Source organism: Sphaerodactylus townsendi, linkage group LG07 (assembly GCF_021028975.2).
Source record: "Sphaerodactylus townsendi isolate TG3544 linkage group LG07, MPM_Stown_v2.3, whole genome shotgun sequence".
NCBI classification, from domain to species: Eukaryota; Metazoa; Chordata; class Lepidosauria; order Squamata; family Sphaerodactylidae; genus Sphaerodactylus; species Sphaerodactylus townsendi.
In genome coordinates, this window is record NC_059431.1 from 184,930 (window position 1) to 204,145 (window position 19,216).

The following is a 19,216-nucleotide window of genomic DNA, read 5'->3' on the forward strand; positions in this document are numbered from 1 at the left end:
TAGCCATAAAACCCAGCGACCGAAAAGACAGGAAGGCGGAAGTGGAGATTTCTCAGGAAGATGAATTCTGCTACCACGTTCCACGGCTTGTCCACACCTGTGTCATACACAACTCCACGTTGCGCGTGTTTTCCCTGACCCTACAAATCAGGGAGCATTCTAAAAGATCCAAGATGAGGCATTCTGAATTTTCTTCAGCAACGAAGAAAGTAAATAGCGGGAAACAGATCAAGGGCAGACAAGCACAGCCAAGAGACAAGGCCCTCTCCACTGCCCCAGAGCCGAGTTACACTTCTCTGTGTGATACACCCAGTGATGGGATACAAAAATTTTAGTAACAGGGTCCCATGGTGGTGGGATTCAAACTGTGGCGTAGCGCCAATGGGGCTGGGCGGGGCACGTCGGGGGCATGGCCGGGCATTCCGGGGGCGGAGCATTCCTGGGCGGGGCTGTGGCAAGGACACAGCCGCTGCGCCGGTCCTTGGGCGGGAAACGAATGCACGCAGGCACAGGCTGCCACGCACGCCGGTGCACCTCCTGCTAGACTGCTTCAAGTTCTGCGCGCTACTGCTGAGAGGAGGGGCATAACTAAGGCAAAAATCACGTGGCAAAATCACCAATTAGTAACCCCCTCTCGGCACACACAAATAATTAGCAACCTACTCTCGGGAACCTGTGAGAACCTGCTGGATCCCACCTCTGGATACACCTCTGAAGATGACAGCCACAAATGCAGGCGAAATGTTGGGAACGAGATCTACCAGACCACGGCCACGCAGCCCGGAAAACCCACAACAACCAGTTAGATCTTTAGCATCATGATGGATAAAAAGTTCCACTTTTCTCTACTGCAGTGATTCTTAACCTTTTTTAACTCACGGATCCCTGGGCAACCCATTTCCCTAACATTGTACCCCCATATTAGCAAACCTACTGCAGTTTTTTCACCTACTCCCAAACGCTCTGACACATACCCCATGTTGGAAACCACTGCTCTATTGGATCTTATTTTAACAGTCCTTAACCTTCAAAAATCATCAATTTATTCTTTTTTTAATTTTGTATTCCAGGTGAGGGCTGACCAATGAAGAATAGGGAGGTACTCCCCGTTGGGGGAGGGCGGTATATTAAAGAGATAAATAGAGAGAGAGAGGGAGAGAGGGAGAGTGGGGGAGAGGGGGAGAGGGAGAGAGGGGGAGAGAGAGAGAGAGGGAGATACATACACACATACATACACATACATACATACATACATACATACATACATACATACATACATAAATACTATTATGTCCTCAAGTCTAGCTAGACATTACAAGCCTTATTTGATGCAGCCCAGAATCGCATTGGCTTTGTAGGCTGCTGCAACAAACTGTTGGCTTATGCTCAGTTTGTGGTCTACTAAGACTCCTAGTTCCCTTTCACATGTACTTTTATCAAGCCAGGTATCACCCATCGAGCATCTGTAGATTTCATTCTTTGTGCCTAAGTGCAGTTATCTCTGTTGAAATTCATTCAACATCAGTACCATCCACCTCAAGCCGGCATTGAGGTGGCTCACAGGGCCCAACTGGAAAACTAGCCCTGCCTCCCCCTCTCGGGGGAACATCTCCTCATTTAAGCAAGGTCTGCCTTGCCTTTTTGCTTCAACAACCCTCAGGCGGCTGACCATTTTAACAACAGTGAATCATTGAAACAGCAAGAACAAATTTAAGCACCAGAAATGAGGACTTGTGAAGCAGATTGTGGGGATGGAAGAAAATTCTGGATTGTGGGGATGGAAGATGGAGTGTTCCCATCTTTTGCGTCCTTAAGAACGTAAGAACATAAGAACTAGCCTGCTGGATCAGACCAGAGTCCATCTAGTCCAGCACTCTGCTACTCGCAGTGAGTGGCCCACCAGGTGCCTTTGGGAGCTCACATGCAGGATGTGAAAGCAATGGCCTTCGGCGTCTGCTGCTCCCGAGCACCTGGACTGTTAAGGCATTTGCAATCTCAGATCAAGGAGGATCAAGATTGGTAGCCATAAATCAACTTCTCCTCCATAAATCTATCCAAACCCCTTTTAAAGCTATTCAGGTTAGTGGCCATCACCACCTCCTGTGGCAGCATATTCCAAACGCCAATCACACGTTGCGTGAAGAAGTGTTTCCTTTTATTAGTCCTAATTCTCCCCCCCACCCCCAGCATTTTCAATGAATGCCCCCTGGTTCTAGTATTGTGAGAATCCCACTGGATCAGTGGGATTCCCTCTGCATCAGGCAGGGATTTAAAGACATCTGAGCAATGGCCTCCCAACCACAACAGGGCCTGCTCTGGCATCCTCCTCATGTCGAGAGGAGGTCTAAAGCTAACATGGGATCTTCAGAGAACCACCAAGAAAATGGGAAAGAATTGGAGGTTCGTGGTCCAAATTGCAGTATCCATCCCCTCATCAGCAAACCAGTATATTTCTTTGTCATCATTTACTCTGCCAGCCTGGCGGAAAACGGAAGGCCCTCCCTGGTGACTCCAGAGGGATCTAGACTACTTTGCCTGACCTCAGGAACAATCAATACACAACAGGTACGCACCCTCATAACTATATCCAGGCTATTAGAGACGTCAATAACAGCAAATGATAACACCAGAACCAAAGGACATGTGCAATTTTTAATTAAGTGCAACCTACACCCTAATCCTGAAGCAACAAACAATGCAGCATCAAGAATGCCAATTTGCATCCTTAAAAAGGGCAGCCCGTAATACAAATACACTTTCCCAATAAAGGTCAGTCTTTTATCAAACTTTATGTAGTCCACAAAGGTGGTCAGAGTCTTGCAGGACAGTTTTCCCATACTCCCACTTCTTCAGCAACGTTGTTTTTACCATCGCAGGCTTTTACGGCCGGAATCACTAGGGTGTTGTGGGTTTCCTGGGTTGTCTGGCCATGTTCCAGTAGCATTTTCTCCTCTTTGCTCCACTGAAGATGCCAGCCACAGATGCAGGCGAAACGTCAGGAGAAAATACTATTGGGAACACGGCCACAAAAACCCGCAACAACCTAGTGGTATTTATGATTGCCCATAGTCTATGACCTTGGTGGCGAACCTTTGGCACTCCAGATGTTATGGACTACAATTCCATAACAATTCCAATTGACCATGCTGGCAGGGGCTGATGGGAATTGTAGTCCATAACATCTGGAGTGCCAAAGGTTCACCACCACTGGTCTATGAACACTATCAGTATCTCAAAACTAATAAGTAGCATTAAGTTGAAGTCTTACATGTGTCCCTTCTACTGTCGGGCTGAAATAGCTCAATATCCAGGTTGAGACTGCAATTTGTAGATTAGGGTGTGGGTTTGTACTTAATTAAAAGATTGCACATTCGCTTCTCTTTTGGCATTATCATTTGCTGTTATTGACTTCTCTAATAATCTGGGTATAGTTATTTGGGTGTGTCCCTGTTGTGGATTGTTCGATAAACTACACCCGTGTTCCTGTCTGTTGTTTTGACCCAGGAACATCTTTTTAAAAAAACTGTTCGGTTAATGCTTCGCCTCGCCAATCACAGCTTATGTTGCTTGCTAGCCCTGCTGAGCCATACCAATTATTTATCTAGTCCAGCCACCTATTTCCCATAGCGACCAGTCATATATGTCATAGAGAAGCTCTTATGTGGGTTGGAGCAAAGAACTGTCCTCCGCTGAACTGCTTCCACTGCGCGATGAAGGCATACATCACGTGGATGTAGTGGTGTAGTGGTTAAGAAGAACTAAACTTGTTTTCTGCTGCTCCACAGACTAGAACAATGGAACCAAGGCACTGCAGAGCAGAGAATCTTGGGCAATTTCTTGGGGTGCCTATTAGGGGCACATTTTTAAAGCTAGTGGCACCAAAATTTCAGGGTCTCATTCCGAGACCGTCCTGATGATACCAACTGAGTTTGGTGAAGTTTGGTTAAGGGAGTCGAAAGTTATGGACCATCAAAGGGGTAGCACCATCTCCTGTTAGCTCCCATTGGAAACAATGGGGGATGGGGCAACCAATTCGGGGGTCCATAACTTTGGATCCCCTCAACCAAGCTTCACCAAACTGGGGTGACATCATCAGGAGTGTTTTCGGATTATATACTGAAATTTTGGTGCTGCTAGCTTTAAAAATGCACCCCCTGCAAGCACAAACGCAAAAAACACCAAAAAAATCAGACAGACCCGAATTTTTCAAATATACCCGAATATTCGGGTATATCCAAATATGTTATTCAGGCATACAAATAATTTTATGCCCGAATAAATCCAAATCTTAGTGAATTTCTAGGGTATTGACCAATCCTATTAGTTTCCTGAAACACTGCAGGATAATTTCCAATCAAGTTGGCATAGTACAGTTCTAAGAAACGTCCAACAAACAGGACTGTCCCCCACAAACACAGGAAAGCAGGTGGATAGGAGACCATCAGTTCTTTTAGAGGAATGTTAAAATAACTTCTATTTTATATTTTAACTTTTCACCGCAGCAGTGGCGTAGGAGGTTAAGAGCTCATGTATCTAATCTGGAGGAACCGGGTTTGATTCCCAGCTCTGCCGCCTGAGCTGTGGAGGCTTATCTGGGGAATTCAGGTTAGCCTGTGCACTCCCACACACGCCAGCTGGGTGACCTTGGGCTAGTCACAGCTTCTCGGAGCTCTCTCAGCCCCACCTACCTCACAGGGTGTTTGTTGTGAGGGGGGAAGGGCAAGGAGGTTGTAAGCCCCTTTGAGTCTCCTACAGGAGAGAAAGGGGGGATATAAATCCAAACTCTTCTTCTTCTTTTATGAATTATTGCATTACTGGTTGTTAACCGTAAATAAGCATTCATTCATTCCTCTCTCTTTTCACGTTCATCTAAGCCAGCTGTCCATTCTCACATCTCATGGAAGTGAGCTTCCCCAGGCAACGAACCATTGTGCAAAGTTTTCAACCCACTGCAGTCAGGAAATAAACTTAGTTGCCTGCCAAAGCAACACACCAGGGTGGGAGAACAGCAATATCCCTGCTTCATTGAGACAGAGAGAAAAATACAGCCTCACAGCTCATCAGAAGAGGTCCTGGGTCAGGCTGGATTTGAACCCAAGCCTTTCACATTGTGCCTGCTACGCATCACTGAATTCCATTAAGAAGAGAAGAAGAGTTTGAATGTATATCCCGCCTTCCTCTCCTGTAAGAAGTCTCAAAGAAGTCTTACAAACTCCTTTCCTCTTCCACTCCCCACAACAGACACCTGGTGAGGCAGGTGGGACTGAGAGAGTTCGTATACAGCTGTAACTGGCCTAAGGTCACCCAGCAGGCTTCATGTGTAGGAACAGGGAAACAAATCCAGATAAAAGTCCACCGCTCATGTGGAGGAGGAGGAGGAACTCAAACCCGGTTCTCCGAATTAGAGTCCACCACATCACGCTGGCTCTCAACAGAGCCGAGAGCAGAAGACCGGGAGGCTGCAAGACTTCTGCTACAGCAAAGGGTTAAACACACTTTTGGACACCACATCTTCCCTTCCATACCCAGCCACAGAGGGAAAAGGCAAGTGGCTGACCTTCACGTCCTGGTTCCCCGAAGGGTCCATCAGCTGCTCCTCCAAAGTCCGAAGAGACTCTTGAGCCAGAACGAGCAGACGAAGCAGCATCTGAAAGGAGAGAGAGAGAGAGAGAGAGACAGGGTGGGGAGTTTTTAAAAGGTTGCGAAACTACATTTGCCCAGCATCACTGGCCGGCATGCATGGGTCTCTCCTGAGGATCACTGAGAGATCTGACATATTTTGCATTGCATGGAACTTTTGGGCATGCCCTTATTCACACGAAGGTTTGGATTCATACCCCACCTTTCTCTCCTGTAAGGAGACTCAAGGTGGCCGACAAGCTCCTTTCCCTTCCTCTCCCCACAACAGACACCTTGTGAGGCAGGTGGGGCTGGGAGAGTTCTGAGAGAACTGGGACTAGCCCAGGGTCACCCAGCAGGAATGTAGGAGTCTCCTGACCCTTGCCAGGTGCAATATTCTCCCTTCAGCCACCACTCAGGGTAGAAAACAGAAAGTGCCTTTTAATGAAAGATTTTGTCCCTGCAGTTCAGTTTACGAAGAATCAATCCAACACGGGATATTACACTGCCCGTTACACAGTTTAGCCAGGAACAAATATCTAAACCCGTGGCTAAAAACCCCCATTGATAACACTGATCTATCAATTGTGGTAACGATGCTGGATTGTGGTTCTGCAAGCGTATTGGAAGCGCTGGCTAACTTTTTGCGCTCTGTCATCAGCAAACGGTTTATAACTATACTGGAGATTGTATCATTACACAGAGGTTGCCACTGTTGCTGGTATATTGCTGCTGTTGTTTTAATTATGCCATTAAAGGTTATTATTATTATAAGAACGTAGGAGTGCGGAAACACATGTGGTTCACCAGATAAGCCTCCGCCACTCAGGTGAAGGAGTGGGGAATCAAACCCGGTTCTCCAGAATCCACCTGCTCTTAACCACCACACCACGCTGAAGAAGATTGCTGTTGAAGAACAAGTGGATAACAGATTTTCTCAGCTGCTTTCAAAATTCAGCTCTGTTTATAGTCTTTGAGTCAGACCACCTCTTCCTCCATTAGTACGGAGTTGAAGTGTCTGATTTTTCACACTCACCTCAAAGTTGAGTTGCCCCAACTAAGGCTTAGTTTCACTGGAGAATGCTACTGATATCTAGGCTGGACAGTTTATCACAATTATTTGAAATGATGGCATATAAATTGTGCCAAATGAACCAGTATGGTGGGTTAGAGTTTGGGAATAGGATCTGGGATAGCCAGGTTTGAATCCCCGCTCTGCCTTGGGATAGTCATATTTCTTCAGAGCTCTCTCAGCCGCACCTACCTTACAAGGAGTCTTTTGTGGGGAGAAAAGGGGAAAGGAGTTTGTAGGCTCATTGAGTCTCCTTGCAGGAGAGAAAGGTGGGATGTAAATCCAAAATCATCTTCTTCAGAGAGATACACCCCTAGAACAGCCATTCTCAACCAGGATTCCGTGGTACCCTGGGGTGCCGTGAGCATGTCCCAGGGGTACCGTGGCAACACTACCGCCCCCCCCCCATTTTTGTGGTGTCTCCCACCGGTGCCAGCAAGGACATGGAGCTGGCCCATGGGGCAGGGCCTGCCACAAGGTCAGCAGCCACCACCACCCCCAGTGCTTCCCTTCACCCTGGGAGGGGAAGGTGGGGGGTGTGGCAAGCAGGGGCAATGGGAGGGGAAGGTGGATGGTGGCGGCAGGGGTACCGTGAGATATGAAGAGTGAGGTCAAGGGTACCCTGACCTCGAAAAGGTTGGGAAACACTGCCCTAGAACAAGATTCGTGGCATAAGAGGAAGGACTACAGCCTTGCTTACCTGCGCGGAAGGTCTCTCCTTAGTCCACACAGAGTTCTGACGGTCCCGCGGGGAAGCAATAAACATGACTGGGAGGTGAGGCCGGGCAGCCACAAAGTTGTTCTTGATCTCCACGTAATCTTCATCTGGAAAACCAAAGCATGAACCTGCGTTATACAGAGTCATATGAGCAGTCTACTTTTCAGAACTGCCTTCTTGAACGGGCCCACGGCTTCTTCCTCCTCGGGCAGCGAAAGGTCTTCCCCGACGTGGGTTTTGCTGCAATCCCCGCATTGTCCTGCTAGATTCCTCCATTCTTCGGAGGAAAAGCTGTTGGAGGTCATAAGAACATAAGAACAAGCCAGCTGGATCAGACCAGAGTCCATCTAGTCCAGCTCTCTGCTACTCGCAGTGCCCCACCAGGTGCCTTTGGGAGCTCACATGCAGGAGGTGAAAGCAATGGCCTTCTGCGGCTGTTGCTCCCGAGCACCTGGTCTGTTAAGGCATTTGCAATCTCAGATCAAAGAGGATCAAGATTGGTAGCCATAAATCGACTTCTCCTCCATAAATCTGTCCAAGCCCCTTTTAAAGCTATCCAGGTGAGTGGCCATCACCACCTCCTGTGGCAGCATATTCCAAACACCAGTCACACATTGCGTGAAGAAGTGTTTCCTTTGATTAGTCCTAATTCTTCCCCCCAGCATTTTCAATGAATGCCCCCCTGGTTCTAGTATTGTGAGAAAGAGAGAAAAATTTATCTCTGTCAACATTTTCTACCCCATGCATAATTTTGTAGACTTCAATCATATCCCCCCCTCAGACGTCTCCTCTCCAAACTGAAGAGTCCAAAACGCTGCAGCCTCTCCTGATGAGGAAGGTTAACCAGTGTAGTCGTGCAGCGGTCAGCGTAGAAACGAAGGCGATTAACGCTCTGGTGGAGATCGCCAGCGGAGCCAGTCGTGTTCTACTTGAGTCTCCGTCTGCGGTTCCTGGCACCTTTTATTATTCTCCGGTGTGGGAGGAGGACGGTTCGGAGGGAGGTCGAGGAGATCATCATGTGATATGATGATCTCATCTGGCTTCATCGTGAGGAGATAGCGTCTGAGCCTAATCCTCACCTGGGGCAAAGACCATTGTCCCTAAGCCGGTGATTGAGCAGACAGTTCATGACCCGTGACTCATGGGGGGGGATGAGGTGGGGAATGCCGATCGACAACAAAGGCGGCCAGGTCGTTGGCGTCTTAACGTTCTACCGCGGTGCTGCTTCTGGGTCAGCAGTGCATCACCATCTCCTCCTTTTACATTTTAGAAAGGACCGAAATGCTAAAGGGCGTTTAAAGGGACGGCGATGCTCCTCCGCCATCTGGTCAGAAGCTGATAGCTGCTTGTTAACATTAGGAGAACTTGGCTGGTGGGAAGTCGGTGGCTTCTTACACGCGTTACAGGCAATAGTAGACACGCGTGAGCAGCAGGATCGATAGCGAGGCACACAATTAAACCAATGCAGAGCTGTACAATAGCACTCAACCATCCTCCACGACAGCCAGCTCCGGGGCTGACCACCAATGAGGCAAAACATCATACTTCAGATTAGATACAACTTCTTGCAGCTCCGCGTGCTTTCATGTGGTCAATTGGGAATTATCGAAAGATTAAACAACACATATTAGTATTTTCTCGGCAACGGTGATGTAGTAACAACAAAGTAATCAATAGCGACACGGTGTCTAGGGTAAACGGCCAGTTCCACCTGCTGCTTTCGGAGGCCAGGGCACCATCAAATGGTGGAGAACAGAAGTTGATGGACCATGGGGCACGAGCCAGCCGGCCAATAGTCTTAGCATTGTAGAGTCGGGGATCCCACTAGGAAGCGAACTCGCTTAGGAGAAGGCGACGGCGTCGCTCCGACAGAAGTCGAAAGGCAAACTGGGCGGCGGCGTCGGCGTCGAGGCTCCAGGGGTGGAACCTGGTAGGGCGATGGTGGCGACTGAGGCAACAAAGTTCGACGAAGAGGATATAATTAGCGTTCTCCCGCGGGTCCAGAACCAACCCCTGGGAAGGATGTTTCCCGAACATGGGGAATGTCCTCGATGTTGCAGTTCAACTGGCGAGGAAACGATGAATGGGCCAGTGGGTTCCCAGCAGCTGCGCCCGGTGTCGCGGCGCAGGTGTTAGATGCGATGGTTAGCGCGACAGTCTTGACAAGGCCAGCCGGAAGGTTTGAGCGACAAGGTCCCCAGTAGAAGCTCATAAGTACCTGATGGATGAAGGCATTCATGAAGGGCTTAGCGAACTCGCTAGGAAGATCTCCGGAGCTTTACGGAAGCGGGGAGCAGGCAGAACTTAGCGACTCCGACTCTAGGTATAGCCCAGGCAGAAGGATGAAGGCGTTAGCAGCGGCAGCAAACTGCTCCAGATGTTGGTCTGGTGAAAGCTTCGTCAGGGGTGGCCCGATGTCGCCATCGGCAGGAAAACAGCAAACGAGCAAGGGCGGTGGCCGCCCGAGTTGGCGGTGTGTCATAAGAAGCGACACAGAAGGTTCTCGAATTTCCGGGGTTGCGGCAGGCTTGCGGAAGGCCAGCGCCCCAGAGTGCCGGAACAACACGGAACTGGCGACCCAGGACTCAACGGGCGGGGATCACTCGAAGGAAATGTTTGCTTTATCATAGGATGAGGTTGATTTGCTGTACGGCCGCATGGTGCGGCCTGTGCGCCGATAAGGAATTACTGGGGACTGCGGCACCGCCTGCGTTGCAGCAAACTCGGTCCTAAGCGATGGCGAGGAGAATGGGGATGAAGTTTAGTGTTTAGGCCCCAATATAGAAGGAAGAGCTTGTTTTGCAGCCCGTGAAGGTTGCTTTTAATGCAATCCTCCTGAGGCGCTTCACTACTCTTTCTTTAGTTGTTTGACAAGGAGGGCAGGAGGTGGCGACCCTGGTGAATTATTGGCTTCAAGCGTCATCAGGGTGCGTCAAGGCGAGGTCGAACCGAAGGGCTGGCAGTCCTGGGGGGATTGTGGTATGCATGTATCAACTTTAACACAAAGGGGCTTTGGAAGCGCACCTTTGAAGGATGAGTCGAATGAAAGCAATCCGGGCAATTAGAGCAAATTCCTGCATACACACAAAAAGGAGAGAAAAAAAGGGGTTCTTTGCAAAGAGTTGCGCCTTACCGTGACCTTGTTGGCTAATGGGAGCTGGATGATTGCTAAGTACGGCCGAATATCTTGGGGAACTGCCAGCCGCTGAGAAAACCGCTCCTTAAGAGGCCGATAGCGCTGGCCTTGCACAACATGGCTGGGCAGCCTACCACCATGGTGGTCTGTGTTTTCAGCTTAAGTTGGGGCCTGTCGGCAGTGCTCGCGGTACCAGGGCGGGGCCCGAATTCTTCCAGGGAGGGCTAGTCAGCCAATCCCTCCATACCTGGTCGAAAAAACAGAAGAAGCCCGGAGGAAACAGTTCCCTTAGAGATAGAAATTGAACTTCTGAAGTCACAGTTGGGATGTGATCTGTGATAGCCTTACCCATCCCAGACCCAAAAGTCGTTTTGACCTGACTCATGAGGTCCCTTCCCAGAAGATTGGCGGTGGATGTCTAAAGAGCGATGGGGCGGACTGTCGGCTGCATTTCGACCCTGAGCTGTTGACGTGGCGGTGGATGCTCCGTCTGTGATTTGTCTCCCCACAGATAGCGAGGGCAAGCTTCGATTAGGCCATAATTAGGGCCACCGACTGCTACGATGACGTAACATCAGCGCCCGGTCCACCAGGCCGCGAACTTATCCTTCTATGGCGACTCCAGGCTATGGGCGAGAACTCCGGTAAGTCTCCACGCTACAGCGGTGGTGTAGGCTGCGCCATGGGCTGCTGGGGCTCGTAGCCTTTAGATTGCGACATGGGGCATGGGGGCAGAAGAATCAACTGGCGCAGCGCTGACTCCGACGAAACCTTTCCTGGTAAGGATGTTTGTCCAGACCTGGAGATGGATGGGTCCTTGGTCGTCGTCGATTCACTCGAGGGGCGATGAACAGTCTGTTCAGCGGCAAGAAGGCCCACAACGGCAACCCAATAGTCGGTAGGGATGAACCGTCATACTGGGTTGAGCGACAAAACCTCGTGGAGGCTTAAAGGAGATGGGCTGAAGATTGCATCGCGGCGAGATGCCACGAAGGGTGGTTTTGGCAGGGGCCTTGGTGTTTGGGTCTGCTCTAGTATTCTCCTCACGCGGTCCTGGGCTGGGGAGAGCGCCGGTGAGGAGTTTCGATGGCGGTCATTTCTCCAGTGGAAGCTTATGTGCTTGGCGGGCACGGGGTTAGGTGGCCTTTTCCTCTGGGGAGACCCTCCTCCATCGGTTGTGACCCCACCGGGGCTGCCTACACTCGCCAGATATTCGGTCTGCGCGGTTAAAAGCAGTCATCCTGAGGCTGCCTCCAGCATTGGAGATGCTGCGGCGAGGAGAGCAACGGTGGTGAGGAGATCCGATGTCCTGGCAAACATAGCATGTCGACCAGTTCAGGATTTTTTTGCCCCAGGCCGATGATTGCCCTGCGACACTCGATGGTTCTCTTTTCGCGGCATGAGGGCTTCGTTTGGGCCTCCTAAGCTATCTACCTGCTTAACCTGGAACCTGTTCTAAACTTCGACATAGAGCTCTTGGGGTTTTGCGGATGGAGGAAAACTCTGGGTTGGCTGGCGGCGTTAGGGGACATAACAAATGCCTATAAGGCGCCTCAGAAAGGCGACGTAGGGTGACCTCAGGCAGGATTCTATCTGATCGTTAGGGTTGGCCAGCATCGAAGCCGTAAAACTTCTTGTGGCGGTGTGAAACGCCGCCAGAGGTGGCTGCTCTGTTGGCTTTTGCTGGCAACTCACTTTCCCCAGACCACAAAGACTGTGCAGGGCTCCAGGAGCATCGCGAAGGTGGTCTTCCAGTGATCTGGAACCATTAGGTGATTTCCCTTCGCGATAACCAATACTCTCGTGGGAACTGGTGACTCCTAGATCCGCATTAACTGGAACTCAGTGAGGATGTTATAGCAAAGGCGGTTGCCGATAACCAGCCGAATGGCATACACCCTCCCCTCGATTATCTGTGAAGTGGGCGAGGTACAATGCAGAATCACCGACATCGTCTTCCGTCAGGGTTTCTTTCTTCTACGAATGGGTGGCTAATACGTTCTCGCGAGTTTTGAAAGCCAGCGCCGTGCGATGGCGCTGGCAGTGCAATTAACTTCGAGGAAAATGAGGAGCAGGGGAGGCTGACTGTGAGCATGAAGTTTGAAGTGAATTGAAAGGCGAGGGCAGAAGGAGGACAGGCGTCCAATTTAGTGGATAGAAATTCGGGGTTGAAGTGAAGGTGAATCGGCGAGGAGAGGCTGACCTACAGCAAAGGGATCCATAGGTCTGCAGGCTGATAGCGACATAACATTGTCTCCACGTCGGTAACGAACATCGGCCAGTCTGTCGCGAAGAGTCGCCGATGTTTTCCCAGTCCTTAAGATTAATGTCCCCCTCTGGGTACCATGGACACTGAGCGCAATCTCCTCAACCAATTTCGCGCCAGCTCAACTTCTCTTCACAGGGACCCTACGCATTTCATGCAGCTTTCAGTTAGATCAGCGTGCTTGTCATAAGCCCTGCTTTTGCAACTCCCATACTCACCGGTGTTCGATCCGGGCGAAAGTGTCTAAAGGCTGGCGTGTCTCTGAATGCGTCAGAAGGACGGGCGATATGCAGCGATTGATCCCTGGATCGCGCCGATCCAGCGGACTTCGGCCTTCCCAGGCGACGGTGAAGCAGGTGGAGGTTAGGATTCGGTTTCGACACCAGCTTGTAGTGGAATACGCGGTCAGCGTGAAGCGAGGCGAGCGGAGGAATAGCATCTGGTGGAGATAAGCCAGCAGGAGCGGAGGTCACGTTCCTAGCGAGTCTCCCGTCTGCGGTTCCTGGCACCTTTATTGACCCATTCTATCGGTGTAGGAGGGAGGACGAGTTCGAGGCCGGAGAATTAGGAGAGATCATCGTAGTGCATGATCTCATCTGGCTACGTCTTGAGGCGTAAGCGTCTGAGCTAATCACCTGGGGGGCAAAGACCATTGTCCCTAAGCCGGTGATGAAACCGAACAGTTCATGACCGTGACTCATGGGGGGGATGAGGTGAAGTGCGGTGCGACCAGCAAAGGCGGTAGGTCGTTAGCGTCCCAACGTTCTACCGCGGTGCTGCTGGGTCAGCAGTGCATCCACTACACTCCCAGTGTAGCCGTCTGACACGAGTGTAAGAAGCGAGGCGAGGCGGAGATAACATCTGGTGGAGGTCGCCAGCAGCGGGGAGACGGAGTCCCGTGTTCAGTGCAAAGTACTTGCGGTTCCTGGCACCTTTATTATTCTCGAGGCGTGTAGGAGGAGGACGGGGATTCGGAAGGAGGCGGGAGAGTGGGAGATCATCATGTGATGCATGATCTCATGCAGCTCACGTCTTGCGGAGGGCGTAGCGTCTGAAAGGCCTAATCCTCACCTGGGGGGGCAAGACCATTTTATTCTAAGCCCGATGGTGACCCGAACAGTTCGCGGCTCACTTGGGGGGGATGAGATGGGGAATGCGGTCGTCCAGCAAGGCCGTAGGTCGTTGGCGTCTAGCGTTCTACGGTGCTGCTGGGTCAGCAGTGCATCACTACATCTCCTCCTTTTACATTTTAGAAAAGGGGGGACGGCGGGAAATGCTAGAGGCGATTTAAAGGGCGGCTTGTCTCCTCCGCCATCTGGTCAAGCTGACCAAGCTGCTTGTGTAACATTAGAACTTGGCTGCGGGGGTAAAGAAGTGGGGGAGCTTCTTACCGTTACCAGGCAATATTAGACCGCGTGGGCGAAGCAGGATCCGATACTTGAGGCACACAGGGTAAAACCAATGCAGAGGCTGTACAATAGCACTCAACCATCCTCCCGGCAGCCAGCTCCAGAGGCTGACCACCAATGGGAGCAAAACATCGCCATTCAGATGGAATTTACAACTTCTTGCAGCTCCGCATTTTCATGTGAATCAATTGGGAATTATCAGAAAGATTAAAACAGCACATATTATGTACATTCTCACAACCTTGGTGATGTAACAACAATCAATAAGCGGCTTACGATTGTCTGGGAATTAAACGGCGGAAGTTCTGCTGCTTTCGGAGGCCGGGCATCCGGCGGGGTGATGGGATTGATGGACCGGCAAGGGCACGGTAGCGGCCAATGAATGCTTGTTGCCAGAGGCTGGTCGGGGGACTCCCACTAGGGAAGTTGCGAGGAGGCAGACTCGCTTCGGAGAGGCGACGGCGTGTCCCGGCAAGGAGAGTCCCCGAGAGCAGAGGCGGGCCGGTCGGCGTCCGGGAGCTCAGTGGGCAAGGCCAGGGCGATGGTGAGGCTGACTGAGGCAACAAGAGTTCGGCAGTCGGTGGGGATGTATTCGCGTTCACCGCGGGTCAGAACCAGCCCCTGGGGAGCAGGATGTTTCCGAACATGGGGGGGAATGTCCTCGTGTTTGTGCAGTTCAACTGGCGAGCCGATGAATGGGTACGAATTTGGTTCTTACAGCAGCAGCTGCGCCCGGTGATCGCAGCGCGGAGTGTTAGATGCGATGGTTAGCGACAGTCGTGACAAGGGAGGCGCCAGCGAAGAGGGTTTGGGCGATAAGGAGTCCCCAGTGCGCTCATAAATTACCTGATGGATGGGAGGCATTCATGAGGGGCTTAGCGAACTCGCTAGGAAGTCTCGGGCTGCAGGCGAGGGAGCAGGCAGGGCTTAGCAGGCTCCCGACTCCCTAGAGTACCTGGCCCAGGCAGAAGGATGAGGCGTTGGCGGCAGCAAACTGCTCCCAGATGTTGGTCTGAGTGAAAGCTCGTCAGGGGTGGCCGATCCCAGCCATGGCGGGAGGCAGCAGAGCAGGCAAAGGGCCGGTGGCAGCGAGTTGGCGGTGATGATGTAAAAGGCGGCACAGGGTTCTCAGGGTAGCCGGGAGTGAGATGCTGCTACAGGCGCCAGCGGCTCTAGGAGGAGGCTTGGCTGAGCATTGCGCCGTCTCCCAAGGTCACTTTCGGGTCTTTGGGCATTGGCGGCCCGGCGTTCCTGTTGAGATGCGCTGAAGGATCCTCTAGAAGTGTTTTTCCATCTCCGGGATGGGGTTAGTTTCCTCCCACAAGCCATTCATGGGTTGGCCTGTAAAAAATGGCGAATCGGAGTCCGGGGACCTGTAGGAAGAGGGACTGAAACACCTTTTCCCAGGTTGCGGGGGGGGGCGAGTCCGCAGGCTGATTCTAAGCGGATGGCGGGGAAGTCGGGATGAAGTTTGAGTGTTTAAATTTAATATAAGAAGGAAAGGCTTGTTTGCAGCCTGTGAGTTGCTTTAATGCAATCCTCCTGGGGGCGCCCTACTCCCTCTTTCTTTAGTTGTTTGACAAAGGAGGGCAGGAGGTAAGCGACCCTGAGTGAGTGGCTTCAAGCGTCATCAGAAGTGCGTCAAAGTGAGGAGTCGAGCTTCGAGAACGAAGCCGGAGTCCTGGGAGGATTGTGGTATAAAGCTGTATCAATAACACAAAGGGGCTTTGGAAGCACAGCACAGGATAGGTGCATCGAGAATGAAGCAATCAGGCAATTAGAGGCAAATTCCTCGCACACACAAAGGAAAAAGGGGGGGGTTCTTTGCAAGGGAGTTGCACTTACGTGACCTTAATTGGCTAATGCAGGAAGCTGGATGGTGCTAAAATTTTTAACCGAATTATCTTGAGGGAACTGCGCCCGCCCGAGGAAACTACGCTCCTTAAGGGGAAACCCGAAGTAGCGCTAACCTTACACGGCGCCCAGGCGCTGGGCAAACACCACCACCCAAATCATGGTGGATCTGTGTTTGCAGCAGCATAGAATTGGGGCACAATCACACCAGCAGTGCTGCGGTACCAGGGCCGGGCCCAGATTTGGTTACAATCAGGAGGGCTAGTCAGCTAGTGGCCTCCGCCTCTACTACAATTGAAAAACAGAAAGCGGAGGAGGAGGAAACAGTTCCCTTACGGAGATAGAAGTGAACTTCTGAAGTCACAGTTGGGATCAATGATCCTGTGATAGCCTTACCCATCCCAGACCAAAGAAGTAGATTTTGACCTGACTCATGAGGTCCTTCCCCAGAGATTGGCGTGCTGGATGTCTAAAGCGATGCGGCGGACTGAGCTGCAGCAGGCCTGGGCTGTTGACCGTGGCGGATGCTCCGTCTGGCGTTTATCTCCCCACCCCAGATGCGGAAGACGGCTACCGATGCGGCCACTGGTGAACCCACTTTCGCTCTGATGACGTAACATCAGGCGCCGGTGTCCACAGGTATGAACTTACATCCTTCTATGGCGAGCTCAGGTACGTGAATCCCGATAAGCGTCTCACGCTGCAGCGGTGGTGTAGGCTCGCCGCCATGTTGGCTGCTGGGAGCGGCCTTTAATTCGGTAGCCCGGGCGAAGCGCGCTGGGGGCAGAGAATCAACTGGCCGCCCAGCTGGCTCCGAGCAGGCAACTCCTGTGGGATGTTTGTCAGACCTGGAGATGGTTAGATTATGATGGCATTAATTCGATCCTCGAGGGGCGATGAACAGTCCACATTTACATGGCAGAAGCCTTCGCCTTACCAGCCAATAGTCCCACATTGGGGATGGGCGCAATCATACTACTGGGTTGAAGCGACAAAAGGGAACCTCGTGGGGAACTTAAAGGAGATGGGCTACAGGTGCATCACGGCCCGAGATGCCCACGAGGGTGGTTTTGGCGGGGCCTTGGTGTTTTGGGTCTGCTCTGAAGTATTCTCCTCCTTGGTCCTGGGCTGGGGAGGGGCAGCCGGGCGGGAGTTTCCCGATGGGCAGTCATTTCTCCAGTGGAAAGCCTTTCTGGCAGCGGGCACCGGGTCTTGGTGGCCTTTTCCTCCTGTGGGGGGAGGACCCTCCTCCATCCGGGGTTGTAGGCCCCGCGGGCTGCCTACGCCGGAGGTGTCGGGTCTGCATAGTTAAAGCAGTCATCCTGAGGCTGCCTCCCGCCCGGTGGAAGTGCTGCGGCGAGAGAGCAGGTAGGCGGAGGATCCGATGTCTGAAGCCTTAAGCATGTCGGCCCAGTTCAGTTTTTGCCCAGGCCCGTGATTGCCCTCACGACACTCCGTGGGAAGGCGTTCTCTTTAGCAGGGAGCTTCGTTTGGGCCTCACGTATCTACCTCTTGGCCTTCCTGGAGCCTGTTCACCATAAACTTCGGCATAGGGCTCTTGGGGTTTTGCGGATGGAGGAGAAACTCTGGGTTGGCTGGCGGCGTTGGGGACCTTAACAAATGCCTTATAAGGCACTCCAGAAGGCGACGTAAGGGTGGCCTCAGAGCAGGACAATCTATTGTCCGTTAGGGTTGGCCCGAAAGCATGAAGCCGTAAGCTGCTTGCTTGGTGGTGAAGCGCGCCGCCAGAAGGTAACTGCTCTGTTGAAGCACTGCTGAAGCAGCTCACTTTCCCCAGACCACAGGTGTGCAGGGCTCAGGGCATCGCGGTGGTCTTCCAGTGGAATCTGGAACCATTGGGTGGTTCCTTGCGATGGCTCAATGCCTCGCAGTAGGGGCTAGTGACTCCTCGTCGCATTGCTTTCTTGGAGCTCAGTGAGGATATTGCCGAAGCAAAGGCGATTTTCGACAATAGCGAGATGGCGCCACCCTCCCCTCTGGTATGCTGAAGTGGGCCGGGGCTGAAATGCAGAATCGGCATCGTCTTCCGTCAGGGTTTTCTTTCTTCTGCAGATGAAGTGGCTAATCGTTCTCGCGAGAGTTTGAAACCAGCCATTCACGATAAGCTGTGGAGGTCAGTGGCCGAGGAAAATGAAGAAGCGGAGCAGGGGGGAGAAACGTGAGGAGAGTTTAGATGGTGAAGAAGGGCAGGGGGGGGGCAGAAGGAGGGACGTCCAATTTGTTAGTGGATAGAAAATTCGGGGTTGAAATTGAAGGTGAAGATGAAGGAGGCGGCCTACAGCAAGGGAGCCATAGGTCTCTCTGCAGGCTGATGGCGACAAAACATTGTCTCCACGTCAGTAGCAGCGACATCGGTAGCGAGGCTCTGTCACGAAGTCGCCCGATGTTTTCCCAGTCGCCAGATTCTCCCCTCGCGGGTACCGCGGACACTGAGCTTCAATCCTCCTCAACCAATTTGCGCAGCTCCCTTCTCTTCGGACCCTGCATTTAGCTAAGCAGTTAGATCAGCGTGCTTATCGCTAAGCCCTGCACAGCTCCATACTCACCGGTGTTCCGTCGGGGCCGAGAGTGTCCTAGGGCGTATCTCTGGATCGCCGATCCAGGACGGCGATACGAAGCAGTGGTCCCTGAATCGCCGATCAGCGGACTTGTTATGGCGGCCCTTCCCAAGCTGACAGTGAGCAGGGTGGAGGTTAGAAGTTCGAGGTTTTGAAGCTTAGCCTTAGTGAAATTGCGCGGTCAAGCGTAGAAGCGAGGCGAGGCGGAGATAACATCTGGTGGAGATAAGCCAGCAGCGGGGAGACCCGAGGAGGTCCGTGAACCTAGCGAGTCTCCGTCTGCGGTTCCTGGCACCTTTTATTGTTATTCTATGGTGTAGGAGGGGAGGACGGGGGGATTCAGGCGGAGAGTCGAGGAGATCATCATGTGATGCATGATCTCATCTGGCTCACGTCGCGAGGGCGTAAGCGTCTAGGCCTAATCCTCGCACAGAGGGCGAGCCATTGTCCCTCGCCCGGTGATTGAGCAGAACAGTTCATGACCGTGACTCATGGGGGGGATGAGGGTGCAGAGTGCTGATGCGACAACAGCAGGCGTGAGTCGTTGGCGTCCCAACGTTCTA

General features: G+C 52.0%; 1 protein-coding gene across 1 annotated transcript in view; it reads right to left on the bottom strand.

The window, feature by feature from the left end:
- Positions 1–19,216, bottom strand: part of NOL6 (nucleolar protein 6) — a 93,922-nt gene that overhangs the window by 22,407 nt on the left and 52,299 nt on the right. The window contains exons 11-12 of the mRNA XM_048504709.1: positions 7,392–7,516; positions 5,558–5,647 (exon numbers count right to left, since the gene is read on the bottom strand). Of these exons, the coding sequence (XP_048360666.1) occupies positions 5,558–5,647; positions 7,392–7,516 (215 nt within the window). The remainder of the gene's footprint in view (positions 1–5,557; positions 5,648–7,391; positions 7,517–19,216) is intronic.